The sequence below is a fragment of the Schistocerca serialis genome, chromosome 3 (assembly GCF_023864345.2).
Source record: "Schistocerca serialis cubense isolate TAMUIC-IGC-003099 chromosome 3, iqSchSeri2.2, whole genome shotgun sequence".
NCBI classification, from domain to species: domain Eukaryota; kingdom Metazoa; phylum Arthropoda; class Insecta; order Orthoptera; family Acrididae; genus Schistocerca; species Schistocerca serialis.
The window spans coordinates 890,413,466-890,431,341 of NC_064640.1; the positions used below are offsets into that span (position 1 = coordinate 890,413,466).

General features: G+C 40.2%; 1 protein-coding gene across 2 annotated transcripts in view; it reads left to right on the top strand.

Moving 5' to 3' along the window:
- The window catches only part of LOC126471128 (excitatory amino acid transporter 1), a 768,331-nt gene that overhangs the window by 734,655 nt on the left and 15,800 nt on the right, over positions 1 to 17,876 (top strand). For both annotated transcript variants that reach the window (XM_050099214.1, XM_050099215.1), the window contains exons 5-7: positions 5,756 to 5,948; positions 6,035 to 6,268; positions 6,415 to 6,609. In XM_050099214.1, coding sequence (XP_049955171.1) covers positions 5,756 to 5,948; positions 6,035 to 6,268; positions 6,415 to 6,609 — 622 coding nt within the window. The remainder of the gene's footprint in view (positions 1 to 5,755; positions 5,949 to 6,034; positions 6,269 to 6,414; positions 6,610 to 17,876) is intronic.

Genomic DNA, 17,876 nt, shown 5'->3' on the forward strand with positions numbered 1-17,876 from the left:
CATAACGACCGGGAGAGAGGTGTGCTGACCCCACGCCCCTCCTATCCGCATCCTCCTCGGAGGATGACACGGCGGTCGGATGGTTCCGATAGGCCACTCGTGGCCTGAGGACGGAGCGCTTTTGTCACTAATAGATAGACCGATTCACGCGGAATGCTTATGTACGTAATTGATTACCACTACACCAGACAAGTCATCTGTTCTTAGATACACTGTATGATCAAAAGTATCCGGACACCCCCAAAAACATAAGTTTTTAATATTAGGTTCATTGTGCTTCCTCCTACTGCCAGGTACTCCATGTCAGCGACCTCATTAGTCATGAGACACTGTGAGAGAGCAGAATGGGGCGCTCCGCGGAATTCACGGACTTCGAACTTGGTCAAGTGATTGGGTGTCCCTTGGGTCATACGTCTGTACGCGAGATTTGCACACTCCTTAACATTTTTTGGTCCACTGTTTCAGATGTGGTAGTCAAGTAGAAACATGCACACGTACCGCACAAAAGCGTACAGGCCTACCTCGTCTGTTGAGTGGCAGAAACCGCCGACAGTTGAAGAGGGTCGTAATATGTAATAGACAGACATCTATGCACACCATCACACAAGAATTCCAAACTGCATCAGGATCGACTGCATGTACTATGACATTTAGGCGGGAGGTGAGAAAACGGATTTCATGGTCGAGAGGCTGCTCATAAGCCACACATTACGCCGGTAAATGCCAAACGTCGCCTCGCTTGGTGTAAGGAGCGTACACATTGGACGATCGAACAGTGGAAAAACGTTGTGTGGAGTGACGAATCACGGTACACAATGTGTCAATCCGATGGCAGGGTGTGGGTACGGCGAATGCTCGGTGAAAGTCATCTGCCAGCGTGTGTAGTGCCAACAGTAAAATTCGGAGGCGGTGGTGTAATGCAGTGGTCGTGCTTTTCATGGAAGGGGCTTGCACCCCTTATTGTTTTGCTTAGGACTATCACAGCACAGGCCTACAATGATGTTTTAAGCGCCTTCTTGCTTCCCACTGATGTAGAGCAATTCGGGGATGGTGATTGCATCTTTCAGCACGATCGAGCACCTGTTCATAATGCATGGCCTGTGTCAGAGTGGTTACACAACAGTAACATGCCTGTAATGGACTGGGCTGCACAGAGTCGTGACCTGAATCCTATAGAACACCTTTGGGTGTTTCGGAACGCCGACGTTGTGCCAAGCCCCCACCGACCAACATCGATACCTCTCCTCAGTGCAGCATTCTGTGAAGAACGGGCTGCCATTCCTCATGAAATCTTCCAGCTCCTGACTGAACGTATGCCTGCGAGAGTGGAAGCTGTCATCAAGGCTAAGGCTGGGGCCAACACCTTATTGAATTCCAGCGTTACCGATGGAGGGCGCCAGATGTCCGGATACATTTGATCACATAGTGGAGTTAGTGCTACTCGTGTGAAGCCGGGACGGTCGCTAAGAAAAATATCACTATACGAAAGTCGTCGTTGTGCCTCCTCTTACTGCAGCGTAACGTCCGTGACCTATGGAGACGAAGTTACTAGCAGGAAGCTAGCCGTACGTGTAATTTTTTTTTCATATTGGTCGTTGGTTTCTGCCGTACTGTGATCCAGTAAACTTACAAAGTGAAAGTTTTCATACGTTTTCCAATCCATGTTTCATTAATCGCCATTTAAAAACTAAGTGTATAATTCCCTTTCGACATCGCTAAAACAAAACAAAGTTTCTATACCTCACACAGAGATCTAGAAGTTACCAAACAACCAAACACCTGTTTAAAAAAGAGAAGGGGGTGAGGGTCGAGTCTTAGCTGTTCTACATAAATTGCTTGGAATGCGCTGGAAGCCAGCGAAAACGCAGTTACATTCATTGAAAATTGTTTGTAGGCAATTTTTTTGTGTTGCTCTTGCTCGATCTTATCATCATAACTACCCTTCAGGAGATAATGGATTGAACAACGCTGATATATAAAATATCAATGGATCTACAACTCAGCATGTCTATATAGTCAAATCGCGTATCTTTAAGTGTTTAAACATTGCATTTAATGAGATAGTATGTTGTTGAATGGCAGAGGTAAGAATTATATTAAAGACTTTGTTGCGTTGTGTACCTGTTGCATGGAAGTAATAAAAGTATGAATGTCTCCTTCACGAAAGGTATCATATATTGAAGATTCCTCCAGTTCTATTGGGAACAGGTGTGATTAAAATTTATGACGATTTAAAAGCACGCACGTAATGATTCTTGTGTATCGCTCGCTTTAAATCCAGCTGGAAAACGACGGTGGTAACCTTATTTTTGGTTGCAGCCAGCCTTAATGCACTCCTTTCATGACATTTTATGAAGCTCGTTGTGTCAGCCAGTTATTAATTTCATTATTTTGTAATCATCCGAAGGTTCATGATATTAAAGTTTCTTGCTCGGAAATAAGGAAGGGAGGGAAATAACGCTCCTTCTCCGACGAGGCCTTGTGAAATGAAACTCAAAAGCTTGGGGAAGGAGAATGGCCTCGTTTTGATAAGAGGAAACTATGTCGTCAGTTTCCTTAATCCATTTAATGAAAAACAACGGCATAAGAAAATTTGGATATACAGAGGGACATCTGAACTTCGCTCCCCCTGTTTTCAACTAAAGTGTCTCAGCGATGGCGACATTTCACTCTGCTTTTGCAAGCATTGGGCTTCGATATATGCCCAGAAATCACGTATTCTCTAGCTACGTAGTATATTTCTCTCTTGAGTCCAGCGGGCGCCTGTCTTCTTACGGTGTAGTTTGATCTGGAACCTCCTCTTCCCGAGAACTCTCATGGTGGCATTCAGTTTTTGATGTAACCTTCCGTTATGTAGAATTTGAACGTACCTTTAGCCAGTTTTCTGAATCATAGTATTTTGATATTTTTATTCTTACAGTCAGTGAGAAGCTCCTTGATTAGTAGGTGGGATTCAGCCTTCAGATCTGTCCATAAAGCGTCATTCAACTTGTTCTGTCGGGCCTGGCAGTCTAGTCGTAAAGCGCGTGCCTGGAAACAAAAAGAAAAATGATAGTATGACACTGCCCTTTCTTTCGTATGATATACTGAAAACTACGGATGAAGGGCAACATGCAGATCCCATATTTCTAAATTTCCGGAAAACATCTTTCACGGTGCTTCACTGCAGGCTGTTAATGAAAGTACGAGCATATGAAATAATTTCACAGATATGTGAGTGACTCGAATACTTCTTAAATAACAGAATCGACTGTGTTGTCCTCGACGGCGAGTGTTCATCAGAGACAACGGTATTGTCAGGAGTTCCCCAGAGAAGTGTGATAGGACCACTGTTGTTTTCTATAACATAAATGATTTGGCGGACAGAGTGGGCGGAAATCTGCAATTGTTTGCTGATGATGCCGTGGTGTACGGTTAGGTGTCGAAGTTGAGTGACTGTAGGAAGATACAAGACGACTTAGACAAAATTTCCAGTTGGTGTAATTGATACTGGAAATTTGTGGTAAGGTCTGATGGGACCAAACTGCTGAGGTCATCGGTCCCTAAGCTTACACACTATTTAATCTAACTTAAACCAACTTACGCTAATGTCGGCACACACACACACACACACACACACACACACACACACACACACACACACACACACACACACACACACAAATATGGAAAAATGTAAGTTAATGCGGATGAGTAGGAAGAACAAACCTGTAATGTTCGGATACAGTATTACAGGTGTCCTGCTTGACGTAGTCAAGTCGTTTAAATATCTGCAAAGCGATATGCAAACACTGGTAGGGAAGGCAAATGGTCAACGTCGGTTTATTGGGAGAATTTTACGAAAGAGTGGTTCACTTGTAAAGGGGACCGCATATAGGACACTAGTGCGACCTATTCTTGAGTACTGCTCTAGTGTTTGGTACCCGTACCAGGTCGGACTGAAGGAAGACATCGAAGCAATTCAGAGGCGGGCAGCTAGATTTGTTACCAGTAGGTTCGAACAACGCGTAAGTGTTACGGAGACGCTTCTGGAACTCTAATGGGAATCCCTGGAGGGAAGGCGACTTTCTTTACGAGAAACACTATTGAGAAAATTTAGAGAACCTTCATTTGGAGCTGACTGCCGAAGGTTTCTATTGGCGCCAACATACATCGCGCGTAAGGACAGCGAACATAAGATACGAGAAATTAGGGCTCAAACGGAGGCGTACAGACGGTCGTTTTTCCCTCGCTCTATTCGTGAGTGCAACAGGAGGGGAAATGACAATTAGTGGCACAAGATATCCTCCGCCGCGCACCACACGGTGGCTTGCGGAGTATCTATAAAGATGTAGAGGGCCGGGAGTCCCAAGCTGGCGAAGTTCTGCCGCAGAGTTGCAAGTCTTTTCAGTTGACGCCACATTCGGCCACTTGCACGTCGATGATGATTTGATGATGATGATGATGATGATGATGATGATTTGATGATGATGAAACGGTAATGAAGAAAACACAACACCCAGTCCCCGAGCGGAGAAAATCTTCGATCTGGCTAGGAATCGAACCTGGCCCCCTGCAAGACAAGCAGACACCCTGGCCACTCAGCCAAGGGAACGGACTCTGGAAACAGATATGTCGCGCGATAGAATCCCGGTCTGACCACGGAAATTTTCAGTCTGATTTTCATCTAACCTTCGTCTATCAACGATGTAAGGAGTCGCCAGGAACGGCACGTGGTTTGGATCACCCTGTTCTCTGGCTGGATAACTGGAGTAGGTTATAGACACACAGTTGCAGTACTTGCACTCAACCACGGAGCCACACTACTACTACTACTACTACTACTACTACTACTACTACTACTAATACTATTATACGATTCTTCCTGGTACTGTCCGTTAATTTTTCGGTGCACGTGTAGAACCGTGGTTGGGTGGTCTCCCAAACTCCCTTGGCTCCTGATTGTTTGCAGGAAATTCCTAAATATCTTCCCTTTCTGGAGTTTACCCTGCCAATCCTTTACTGTTCAAAGTTAGACGTTCAAGGGGTTGGAGAGCTTCTGGGAGGATGTCTGTTGTGAAGTGCTTGACTTTGGTGGTCAGCAAAGTCAGTGGTCAGATGCTGTTGGCTAACTGGTACACCTTCTCTAGCTCACGGATCCAAGTCTTCAGTGTCAACTTTCCTGATACACCCAGTTCTATTCTCCCGGGTAACTAAACGTTTGGTCTTCCATAATTTCGTCCTTCGCATTACTGCTTACTACGCTGTCAATTTCCTCGCAAGGAAGTCCGTCGTTTCCCTCGCCTTATGCAAAAACTCTGTTCGCTATTATAAGTATGGAGGCTTCCACGTCCGTTATCAATATGAATAAAATCGTATTTGGCAGCGTCATTAGGTTTTCATAATAACGCAGCCTAAGGCAAAATAGGATTTTATTCAAATTCCTTGCTAATCCCGCTTGCTCCTTTGTGACGACTTCTTAGCGATGTCTATAATTAAAGATGGAACATTTTTATACCATTTTGAGTCCCTTGACTTTTCAGTTTGCCTATAGTTCATGTTATCTTACATGAATAGCTTTAATGATACACGTATGTAATTACATGACCTTTACTTCTTTCAGTATTACTTCTGTTGTAGTAAGCACAGTGACATGCAGAGCCAAAATTCCCAACTGTTACAAAAATTGCTGTTAAATTGTTTTTTCTTGTTTATTATTCTCTGGTTACAAAATGATTTTCAAAACTTAATAAAAGAAACATTTTGTTACTTACAGGTCGAAACTTGACGTTGTATGACTGGAAAATAACAAAGAAGTCTGAAGAACAACCAAATCTTATGGGTCTCGTTGTGTTCTCTGTTATTATGGGAATAACTCTTAGCAGGATGGGCGACTCAGGAAGACCCCTTCTTGACTTCTTCTGTTCCTTGGGAGCTGCCATGATGATCATAACAAACTGGGTTATCTGGTATGTTTCACAGAACCTCCTTTATTAACGGTCTAATTATAAGTTGCTTAGTGAAATTACCAAATGAAAAATTTTTATGTTCCCAGGATCTCACCGATTGGTGTATTTTTCTTGATTGCTGGAAAACTATTGGAAATGGAAAGCTTTGAAGTTATTGTTGGGCAGTTGGGAATGTACTTCATGACTGTCATGCTTGGGCTGTTTATCCATGGTTTCATTATCTTGCCAATCTACTACACTATTGCTACTAGGAAGCTTCCTTTCCGATTTATTGCAAACCTTAGCCAGGCTTTGTTCACCGCATTTGGTACTGCTTCAAGGTAAGAGGAAATACCAGAGGAATTTCAGAGATAAATGACATTCATTTATGTTAGTTTGGAAGTCTATAGAGTTTGTAGTACTTTCCGATCTAGTACCAAGTGAGTAAGTAAACCAAAATAATTAATTACACAAAAAAACGTTTCAGCAATGCAACGCTTCCTGTATCCATGCGATTACTGGAGACGAAGAACGATGTTGATACTAGAGTGTCTCGTTTCGTTATGCCGATTGGAGCAACAATAAACATGGACGGCACGGCCCTTTATGAAGCAGTTGCTGCCATTTTTATTTCACAAGTTCGAAACGTTGGACTCAGTCTTGGCCAGCTAATTGCAGTGAGGTAAGTACATCACCGCAATGACGGAAACGAATTTGAGAGGAAGTTGCTTCTTTTTCTTTCAATTTAAATTTAGCTGTGGATGAGTAAATGTTATTGTTATGACTTCTTAGAGTAGCTGAAAGTTTTAATTATGTGAGTTATCCTTTGATTGATGATATGAGATCAGCCAGGGCAATTTTCTGAAGTCTGACATGTTAGCAGGAAATAATACTTGAGACTATTTTCCACAATTATCTCGGTAAGGGTTGAATTGATTATTTATTTTCATGGGTTTTTCGTGACTCCATAGAAACAAGTTTGGACACAGCAGTACTATTTACGCTATTACTCTCAGTACCACTTAGAAGCACGAAACCACCCTCAAAGAAATGTTCAAATGTGTGTAAAATCTTATGGGACTTAACTGCTAAGGTCATCAGTCCCTAAGCTTACACACTACTTAACCCAAATTATCCTAAGGACAAACACACACACCCATGCCCGAGGGAGGACTCGAACCTCCGCCGGGACCTGCCGCACAGTCCATGACTGCAGCGCTTCAGACTGCTCGGCTAATCCCGCGCGGCGAAACCACCCTCACATTTACGCCTGGTATCAAGGTGTTGTTGATTGGTGAGGAAAAAAGTACCGTAACCTTATGAGAATGGTATCTTGCTCTCTATGTTCATTCAGGCAGAGGTACGTTTGTCATTGACATTTAACATTACGTGGCAGCAAACACACTTGCGCAAAATGATACCCTGTACCGATGATCCCACCTGTATAACTTTTGGTTTACATATTGTACGGATTATATGCAGTATATTCGTAATACCATGGTCACAGACTCGTGGACATATTGTCTTTGACAATGATTTCCGTATCCCGTAAAACCACTTCTGGCTGCAAAGTTGTGGTTCCCTTGTCCTCAGACACAATTAGAGGTACCTGATGTCTTCTAAGGTGATGGTGTTTAACGTTTCCTCCACGTGTTGTCGTAATTGGCTAGATGTCACCGGAATACATCGCCTTCCTGAGACGTCTCTCATCCTAAATGGCAGACAGGTCTGGTGATCGTGCAACTGAGGGGAGTTGATAAACATCTGGAAAAATTCGTTGAGTAACGCAAGTAGTGAGCGCGTGGGCATCCTTCTGCTAGAAGATCATGACCCCCTGACTTCGAAGAAAGGCTAACAATGATGACGATATCAGTGAATGACAAATTGTTCAGAGATCCAAAAAAACACAGAAGTGTAGGGCAGTTAAAGGCTGTGGTTTCCCAAACGATGATGCGGATTCTGCATCAATACATAGGCCTATATTACTCAAGTCTACTTACGGTATGTGGTGCAGGACGCTTTGTGTCGCACTGGCACTTTTCCCTTTCCTCTTCCAGTCGCGAATGGTGCGACAGAAGAGCGATTGTTGGTAAGCATCCGTGTGAACTCGATTCTCTCTAATTCTATCTTCATTATCTTCTCGCGATATACACCAGTACGTAAGAGGAAGAAATATGTTGTTTGATTATTCTGGGAAAGTACGATTGCGGAATTTTAACACTGATGCACAACGCCTTTCCTGTAAGTCTGACACGGCAGCTGAATGAGCATCTCCGTGAATGTTTCGCGCTTATTGAACGAACCTGTAGCGCTGTGGCGAAGCGAGCTACTATTCTTTGTACCTTCTCTATTTCTTATATTAATTGTTTGTTTTGCGTCTCCCAGACTGATGGCAATACTAAACTTTCGGTGGAACAGGAGTTTTGTAAGCTACCTCCTCCGTGGATGGGCTACACTTCCTCATTCTTCCAACGAATGTCAGTCTAACATCTGTCTTTCCTACAATATGGCCGTTCCACATTAAGTCACTCCATACACTTATTCCCGGGTCTCACACCCAGCGCCGGCTTTAGGGTGGGGCGACTCGGGAGGTCGCCCAGGGCGCCGGGGCCCAAGGGGCGCCACGTACTAAACGCATGTAAAAAAAAAAATTACTATTTACAATCACCCATTTCGCGAAACTAAAATATTATTCAGTCTCATTCAACATACGTCGCTAATCTCACGAATGCGCGATGAATTCGGGGTAGCAGAAGAGAAATCATGCTGAATGCAATCTTCGTATTGTCTGCAACCATCCATGTTTGACGCGGGCTAGCACGGGCTCTACCAAAGCGCCTCTCTTATTTGTTTCAAGAACTGCAACAAGGAAGAGCCCATGCAGCCGCACCATCTCTCGTTTACAACAGAAACTACCGGTCGCTCCAAATAAAAGAAAATACAGACTGTGAAATACACATTACATTATGATTTAATTAATACGAATGTATTTATATCGAATATTTGTGACTTAATGACTCATGTACATTAATTAATAGATCATGCAATGCGTGCACTGCATTCATAGAGAATTCTCCCCTAACTTACTGAAATAATACAGCGCCACACAATGTTTGTTAGACTGCATATGTTGGCAGCGCTACGATTTGCACCCGCATGTCAGTAATTGTCAGTAAGAGTCGGAGGCAGCGGTCATGTTTTCGTGGCTGAATAAATGTGAGTGAAACGAGTGTCGTGACTGTGTCAACATTTTAATTTTCTGGTAGGTGCGAAAAACATTTTTATCTTTCAGTTCAGGTTTTTTTCTAGTTACGTCTACTGATAGGTGAATTTCTTTATTTGTTATGGATCGAATATTGTGGTCGCGAAATAGAGCAGTGTCCAAGCAATAATTTGTCAAATTATTAAATCATGCCAGAAGAGAAGGAAATGATTAAAAAAAAAGCTTTCTGGTTCAGAAAATCGGAAAAGAAAAGCTGAAAAAGAAAAAGTTCTTGAAGAAACTAAAAAGCACATGAATATTTATAAGTACCTTAAAGGAAATTCTAAGGCAAATACTTCAGATATTGAATCAAAAGTCCATGAATCAGCAAATATTTCTTCAGACTGTGAACAATTATACACAAAAAATATACAATCACCTATTGAAGGTGATCAAATTGACCAGCGCAGTACATCATTGCGTGAATCCTCTGATATTTCTCCAAGTCAAAATCAACGCATGACATCTGTGGTCGATGAAAGTATCAACGTTCTTGCAATAAAAGAATACAATGTTTCTGATGTAGGTACGTGGCCAAAAGTACTTAATGCTAGAGATATAGATCGCATTATAATATGTGGACCCTCACAAGTATGTCTAAATAACTTCCCAAAAGATGAAAATGGGCGTCATTTCTCTTCAACTCATTACACAAGAAAACTATCAAACGAAGAAACTATCAGACGACGGTGGCTAGTTAATTCTGTATCAAACGACAGTGTCTTTTGCTTTTGTTGTCGACTGTTTGATTTAAAGTCAACTACTAATTTGACTACCACTGTGGGTTTCAGAAATTGGAAACATTTAAGTGAAGCTCTGAAACTGCATGAAAATAGTCCTAACCACAAAAAAGCATTTACTCAATGGACTGAAGCTGAAATCAGGTTTAAAGCTGGATTGACTATTGACAAGGAAGAACAAAAGCTAATTTCTAAAGAAAGTTTACGATGGAGCAATGTGCTTCAAAGATTGATGCACATTACTTTGTATTTGGCTGAAAATAATATGGCATTCAGAGGGTTATCAGATAAATTATTTACCCCAAATAATGGAAAATTCTTAGGCCTTGTACAGTTATTGGCAAAGTTTGATCCAATCATGGAAGAGCACGTCAGACTGGCATTGAATGGTGATTTGGCTGACCATTATTGCGGCAAAAATATACAAAATGAATTAATAGAACTCATGGCATCACACGTTATGTCTACAATCGTATCCCGCATAAAGGGTTCAAAGTATTACGCAATCATAGCTGACTGTACTCCAGATATAAGCCACAAAGAACAACTTTCGATAACTTTAAGATGCGCCGACATAACAGAGGATGGCGTAAGTGTAAAAGAACATTTCATCTCATTTCTGGAAATAGATGATACAACCGGTGAAGGCCTCACCGAAAGCATTTTAAAAATATTGAGTGATCTTGACCTTAACATTAATGACCGCAGAGGACAGGGCTACGATAACGGCGCGAACATGAAGGGGAAAAATAAAGGCGTCCAGAACAGAATTAAGAAGTTAAATCCACTAGCTTTTTTTGTGCCATGTGGATGCCATAGTTATAATTTGGTATTGTGTGATGCGGCAAAATCATCAGTAAAATCCTTGACACTGTTCGGAATGTTACAAAAAATGTTTAATCTATTTGCTGGATCGGTAAATAGATGGAAAATTTTGACCGACCATTTGAAGATATACACCCTAAAAAATGTAAGTGACACACGCTGGGAAGCTCGAATTGATAGCGTCAAAGCGGTTCGTTATCAATTATGCGAAATGCATGACGCTTTGGTTTCCTTGGCCGATGCTACTGAACAAAGCGATGCTGCGGTGTCACACGAAGCGACAACACTAGGAGGACAATTAAAAGACTTCAGCTTCATTGTTTCTCTCGTGACAAGGTATGATGTTCTGTTTCAAATTAACGTTGTGAGTAAAGCAAGTCAGTCACCCACAATCAACTTTGTCGAGTTTATGGGAATCCTTGACAAATGTTGCTCTTATTTGGAAACATATAGACAAACAGGTTTCGAACAAGCTATTGTAACAGCAACTGAACTGGCTTCGGATCTTGATACGCAGCCATTATTTAAACCACAAATGCGATTAAGACGTATTAAACGCAGGCCGGGTGAAGAGGCTGTTGATGATCAAATAACTGACCCAAAAAAGAAGTTTAAAGTAGAGTTTTTCAATGCACTGTTGGACACCGTGCACAAATCCATGAAAGAAAGATTTGAACAGATGCAAGAATTTTCTGCGACGTGGAGTTTCTTGTTTGACATTAAAAAAAATCAAAATAAAGAAGAACTAATACAATGCTGTTCTAAATTACAAGAAAAGTTAACTGTCAACATGAAGTCAGATATTGATGGAAATTTGCTGTGCGACGAAATTTTAGGCCTGCAACACTATCTCGAAGACAGCCAGGCAACGCCTATTGAAGCCTTAAACTTCATAAAAAAGCATAATCTTCAAGAGTTATATCCCAACATCTGGATAACGTTACGTATTTTGCTAACAATACCAGTGACTGTCGCAAGCGGCGAACGCAGTTTTTCCAAACTGAAGCTGATAAAAACGTACTTGCGGTCTACAATGTCTCAAATAAGACTAACCAGTTTGGCCTCACTGTCCATTGAAAATGAAGTTGCAGAAAACCTGGACTTTGCTAATCTGATCAGAGACTTTGCCGACAGAAAAGCGAGAAAAGTAAAATTTTAGTCGTTTATAATTGTTTTTCATTAGGCGTAATATTTTTTGTATTCAGATGACTGACAGAAAATATAGGTTTATGGCTTACAGTTATATTAAATTCAATAAAAATATGGTACCCAATTCAAAATTAGTGTTTTTTCGTTATACATAATACCTCCTATATATAAAAATCAATTGTTGTGTGTTAGTCTCATCAAAACAAAGAAATGGCTTGACCAATTTGAATAATTTTTGTTTTGTTTTGTTCGCTTTAGTACAGGGGTGCTTCAGAAAAGAAAAGAAATATTTGGGATATACGAGCCTGTTTCAACCACATTTTACGCATCTTTTCTTTGTTTGGAACACGCAAAAACAGTTTTCTGGAGTTGTTGTAGATGTACAGTGCAGTACTACGCAATATTTTTAGACAATTTCCCAAAACGTGAATTCCCAAACAATATATCACTGCTATACTGACTGTTACGGCAGCGACAGCAGCATGCTGGACTGACGTCACAGGCTACACAAGACTCACATGGAGCGTCTTAGCGGGCATTCAGATTATTTGGATTTCATTTCCATTTAAAAAAATAAAATACTCAAATTTACGATGGAAAAAACCATGTTATGATCATAAGATGACGCCATTAACCACTTAAGACGATTTCTAGAAAACAGTCAAATACCGTGTTGCAAAGCACTGCCAGGTTCGCTATTTATACAATAAAGGGCGCCAACTGAACGACTCGCCTGGGGCACATGGATGGCTAAGGCCGGCCCCTTAGCCTGCGACAAGCGACAACAGCAGATTCCACATTACTAGATTTCCGGAAGGTGTTTGACACTGTTCTCCACCGCAGACTGTTGGCGAAGGTACGAGTATACATGTACGGTTCCCAGATATGACTGGCTTGAAGGCTACCAATAAAACCCCGTATGTGGTCCCCGACTGCGAGTGTTCATCAGAGACAAGCGTTTCATCAGGAGTGCCCCATGGAAGCTCCCCATAAACATAAATGACCTTCCGGACAGGGTGAGCAGCAATCTGAGGTTGTGTGATGGCTCTATGGTGTATGGGAAGGTGTCGTCGTTGAGTGACTGTAGGAGAATACGAGCTGTAAAAATAAAATTTCTAGTTGTAACGGCAGCTTGCCCCAAATGTAGAAAAATGTAAGTTAATGCAGATATTCACGGTAAACAATCTCTTAATGCTTCAACACAGCATCGGTAATGTACCGCTTGTCACAGTCGGGTCGGTTAAATGTCTAGGTGTAAAGTTGCAAAGAAATACGAAATGTATTGAGCACACAAGGACATTAGTAGGGAAGGCGAATGGTCGACTTCGGGTTTTTGGGTGAGTTTTATGAAAGTAAGGGAGACTGCGTATAGAACACTAGTGCGACCCATTCTTCATTATTGCTCCAGTGTTTAGGATCCCCACCAGGTCGGATTAAAGGAAGACATCGAAGCTGTTCACTGGTGGGCTGCTAGATACGCTATCGGTCTGTTCGAACAACACGCTTGTATTCTGAAGATGCTTCGTGAACTCAAATGGAAATCATTGGAGTGAAGACAACGTTCTTTTCGCGAAACACTATTGAGAGAACTTGTGGAACCGGTATTTGAAATCGACTGCAGAATGTATGAAAATAGGTCACTTACGGAGGCATGTAGATAGTCGTTTTTCCCTCCCTCCATTTGCTACTGGCACAGGAAAGGAAAAGACTAGCAGTGGCTCAAGGTATCTTATGCCAAGCATCATGTGATGTGTTGTGGAGTTATGCATTTAGAAGTAGATATGACATTTACATATACTGAGAATAGTAATGTTCCTGTAACACTCTCATGGGGTACGCCCGAAGCTACTTTTACGTCTGAGGGTTTCTCTCTGTTGAGGATGACATTTTGTGTTCTATTTCCTATGAACCCCACAGCCTAATAACAAAGCTGGTCTAATGCCCTGTATACTCGAATTTCGTTAATTAGGTAGCAGTGCGGAATTGTCCCGAAAATATTCCGAAAGTCAAGGAACGCGGCGCTGATACCTACTGCCTTTATAGTCCAGTAGGCGGATATTCGAAAAGGGGAAGGGATGGGATAGGTGGAGGAGAGGGTCACAAAAGTCCGAATTTTCTGAACCTTTTGTATGTTATATACACGTGGTCAGTAGTGTAGAATCAAAGTTTTCGACATGTAGAACCCTGTACTAAGGTGAAAAAAATAAATTAATTGCAAGTATTTTAGTGTTCTTTATATATATATATATATATATATATATATATATATATATATATATATATATATATCTCTGCTTGGCTTGGAGAGTCGGTGGGCAGTCCTGGTCAGAACAGTGTTATGTGTAGGTGCAAGTGCATACTGTCGCAGCTAAGTGAATTCCAAAGTGGGCAAGTTGTTGGTACTGGTGTAGTGCATGCTTCCATAAGCAAGAGATATGAAGTGTTTCGTGTTTAAAGACGCACCAAGTCGAATATATATATATTGCATACAGGGAAAAATGGAAAAATCAACATCCACCAAGTCACTACTTGAATCAAGAATTTTATTCACCATGGACCATTTTACAATTATATTGGCTTCATCATACAGGATGTAGTAGTACGTACACAATAATAAAATAATGTCAATACATTATAGTATACATTTTAAGCATGACAGTGTACTAAATTACACCAGGATAGTTTCTAAAAGTTCATGCAGTAAGCTATATTATAATACAGTAAAGTGTAGTATAGTATAGTATACCCTTTATATAGTGTATTCTGTATTGTACACACTATGTAATTGCAGATGACTTAACCAAACCACAAAATAATATGTTCAACTACAGAAAACTTATAAATGCTAATATCCTCCTCAGGCATCTCGAAGAATTCTTTAATGTCATAAAATGGACGATCTGACAGCCATCTGTACCATTTAATTAAAAAAATAAGTATCCATATACTGAAATGAATTGGCAGCTCATTGAACATTTGAGTGGGTTTACTTCGTGGAAATTTCCTGTTCTTTCTAATCTGTGGCGTGGCATGTCTAAATTACCCTTAGCTCTGGTTTTGTGTTCATGTATCTCCCATCTGGCAGCAAATTCTGAAATAATATTTTTGATATAGGGTGCAGACACACAAATGTCTAAAAATATAGTTGTAAGTATTCTGAGTCTGGAAAAAAGAAGACGACAGTGCTCCCTATGACCTCTTTTACATATTATGTGTGCAAGACTTGTTTTTGTAATTTCAAAATGTTCTTTTTTCTATCATGTAATTAGATTTTCCTGGATTTTCGGTGGTTTTGATAAAGAATGTTAATTCTGCAGAATGGTTACAAATATTAGATGCTGGTGTTTTAAAACCAAGGTTGAATCCTAATAAAAAAAAATTGGTGAAATATTACAAAGCTGTCTTTAAGTACAACAACTGAATCTCTGATACACATTTTGTACAGTTTGCTTGTATTAAGTGAACAATCTAAGTATATCCTCGATTCTCTTCAACATTTGGATATTGTAATGACTTTCATGGCCTTTAAGGTTCTTCAAATATGATACATACTTTACTTCTTCTGTATAATCTTGCTAGACATTCTGTTACCACCTCACTTCTCTGTTAAAGGTTCACCACATTTAACCTTATGTCCAATATTTCTTAGTCCTTCTGGTTATACCAAAGGCAGAGACATAAAACATTTCTTGCAAGCATTCACTGGCATTCCAAGTTTTGTTGATAAGACAAATTTCAGATTGTATACTTGTGGTTCTTTATTTACTGTTTGTCAACGTCATCTTCTATTAATTCATCCAATGATAAGTTTGGAAGCAATAAAATTATCTTGAAAGACTTTATCAGGAAATGATACTTTTTCCTTACAAAGGAAAAATCTGAAGGTTTGAACTGTTTACACAAAAACATTTGTGATTTTTTTGTTTTGTGTAAAAGGAATGAACAGTTTGTCCAAAACCTTTCCTTACCTCTTTCTTTTTTCTGCTCATCTTACTGATGAAACTGATTGTCTTTCTAGTACCTTTACTGCATTCTCCACATAACTACTGTTCACAAGAATCCATATTAATAAGGTTCACATGAATAATAACCCTGTAATATTTGCTTCTACTTGATTCTACTATAGCTGATGATGCAATGCATGATGGTAGTAGTCAGATTGGCTGTAGGTGATATAGTACTCTTTGATGAATACAGCAGCCGGCCGTGGTGGCCGAGCGGTTTTAGGCACTTCAGTCCAGAACCGCACGACTGCTACAGTCGCAGGTTCGAATCCTGCCTCGGGCATGGCTGTGTGTGATGTCCTTAGGTTAGTTAGGTTTAAGTAGTTCTAAGTTCTAGGGGACTGATGACCTCAGATGTTAAGTCCCATAGTGCTCAGAACCATTTGAACCATTTTGATGAATACAGCAGTGGTCAGAGTTGCTTTCTTAATGAACAGTCAACTTTCAGATACCAATATGACAGTGACAAAAATTTTTTGATGCCAAACAAAGTACTGAGACCACAGGATGAATCTAATATGCTGAAAACTGTACTTCACTCTTTGTTTTTTTTATTTTGTGGACAAAGCCTCTTTTGAATCTGAGTTCCTCATATTCAGTCCAATCTTGTTAAGATACCATTGTGGTATGAAGATCAGTAACTTGGTAAAAAATGTTCAGAAATATAAAATTGTGCACTTCACAAAATGCAGAAAACTAGTATCCTATGACTTGAACATCAAACTTGAAATTGGTGAACTCATGCCAATAACTGAGTGTAACATTTTGTTGGCATTTGAATCAATGGTCACATAAGCTCAGTTGTAGGTAGGATAGGTGGCAGATTTTGATTCTTTGGTAGGATACTGAAAAAGTGGAGTTAGTCCACAAAGGAGACAGCTTACAAATTATCCGTGCTTCCCATCTTAAAATATTGTTCAAGTATCTGAGTCCCAGCACCTAACTAGACTAAAAGGCTATAATGAATGTACACAGGGAATGGTAGCATGATTGGCTATAGGTTTGTTTGAGTAAAAGAAAGTGTTGCAGAAATGATGGAAAACCCAAACTGGCACACATTTGAATGTAGATACTAATTATTCTGCAAAAGCGTACTTACTTTCAACAAACTGTACTACATCAATGAACTAAATATATTCTTCATCTCCAAAAGTATTGGACCCATAGGGTCCATTAAGACCAGGTTAGAGTAATTTCAGCAAGCACAGAAGCATTTAAGCAATCAGTTTTTCTGCATTCTCTATACAAGGAACACAAAAAAACCTTAACATGTGGCACCATTTATCACAAATTTCAGAGTAGTGTGCAGATTATGTATGTGGACATTGACATCTTTCAAGATGTTCATTTTTAATTTTCCTTGTAGAATAGTTTAGTGCACACATTATGCCAAATATAACACAACCAAAGCACATAGCACAATGGTTCAGACACAGTTTGTACTCATGAACAGTAGGGTTCAAGTCCCTTTGGGGGTCTTCCAGATTTATATTTTCCATACATTTCTTTTAGTATATGGGAGTATAGTTCATTCAAAATGGTATGACTGATTCCCAGCCATGTTCTTGACTACTCAGAGCTGCTACATTTCCCTATCACTATTTCACATACAACGTCTCTAATTACCTAGGTATCAACAGTTTATTTCTTTATTTGGAAGCACTAAGTGCATAAGAAATCAAGGTGGAAATTTATAATAGAATGGTTATGTTCAGGTTTTAAGTGTGATTCATTCTAAATCTGTATGAGGATAAAACTCCAATCCTCTATTTAATTGATAAAATTACATAAATTAATGCAATTTTTAAGTTCCTGGTTGAAGTTTTGACCACATCCTTAATGTTGCAGCAATACTTAGATAATTACAGGTCTCTTTGTGCCATCTTTCAAACCACAGATTCCAGATGGTGCCAAATAAAAATCTCCCATAGCATAATACTACCATAAATTCTGTGTCTGCATACCCAGA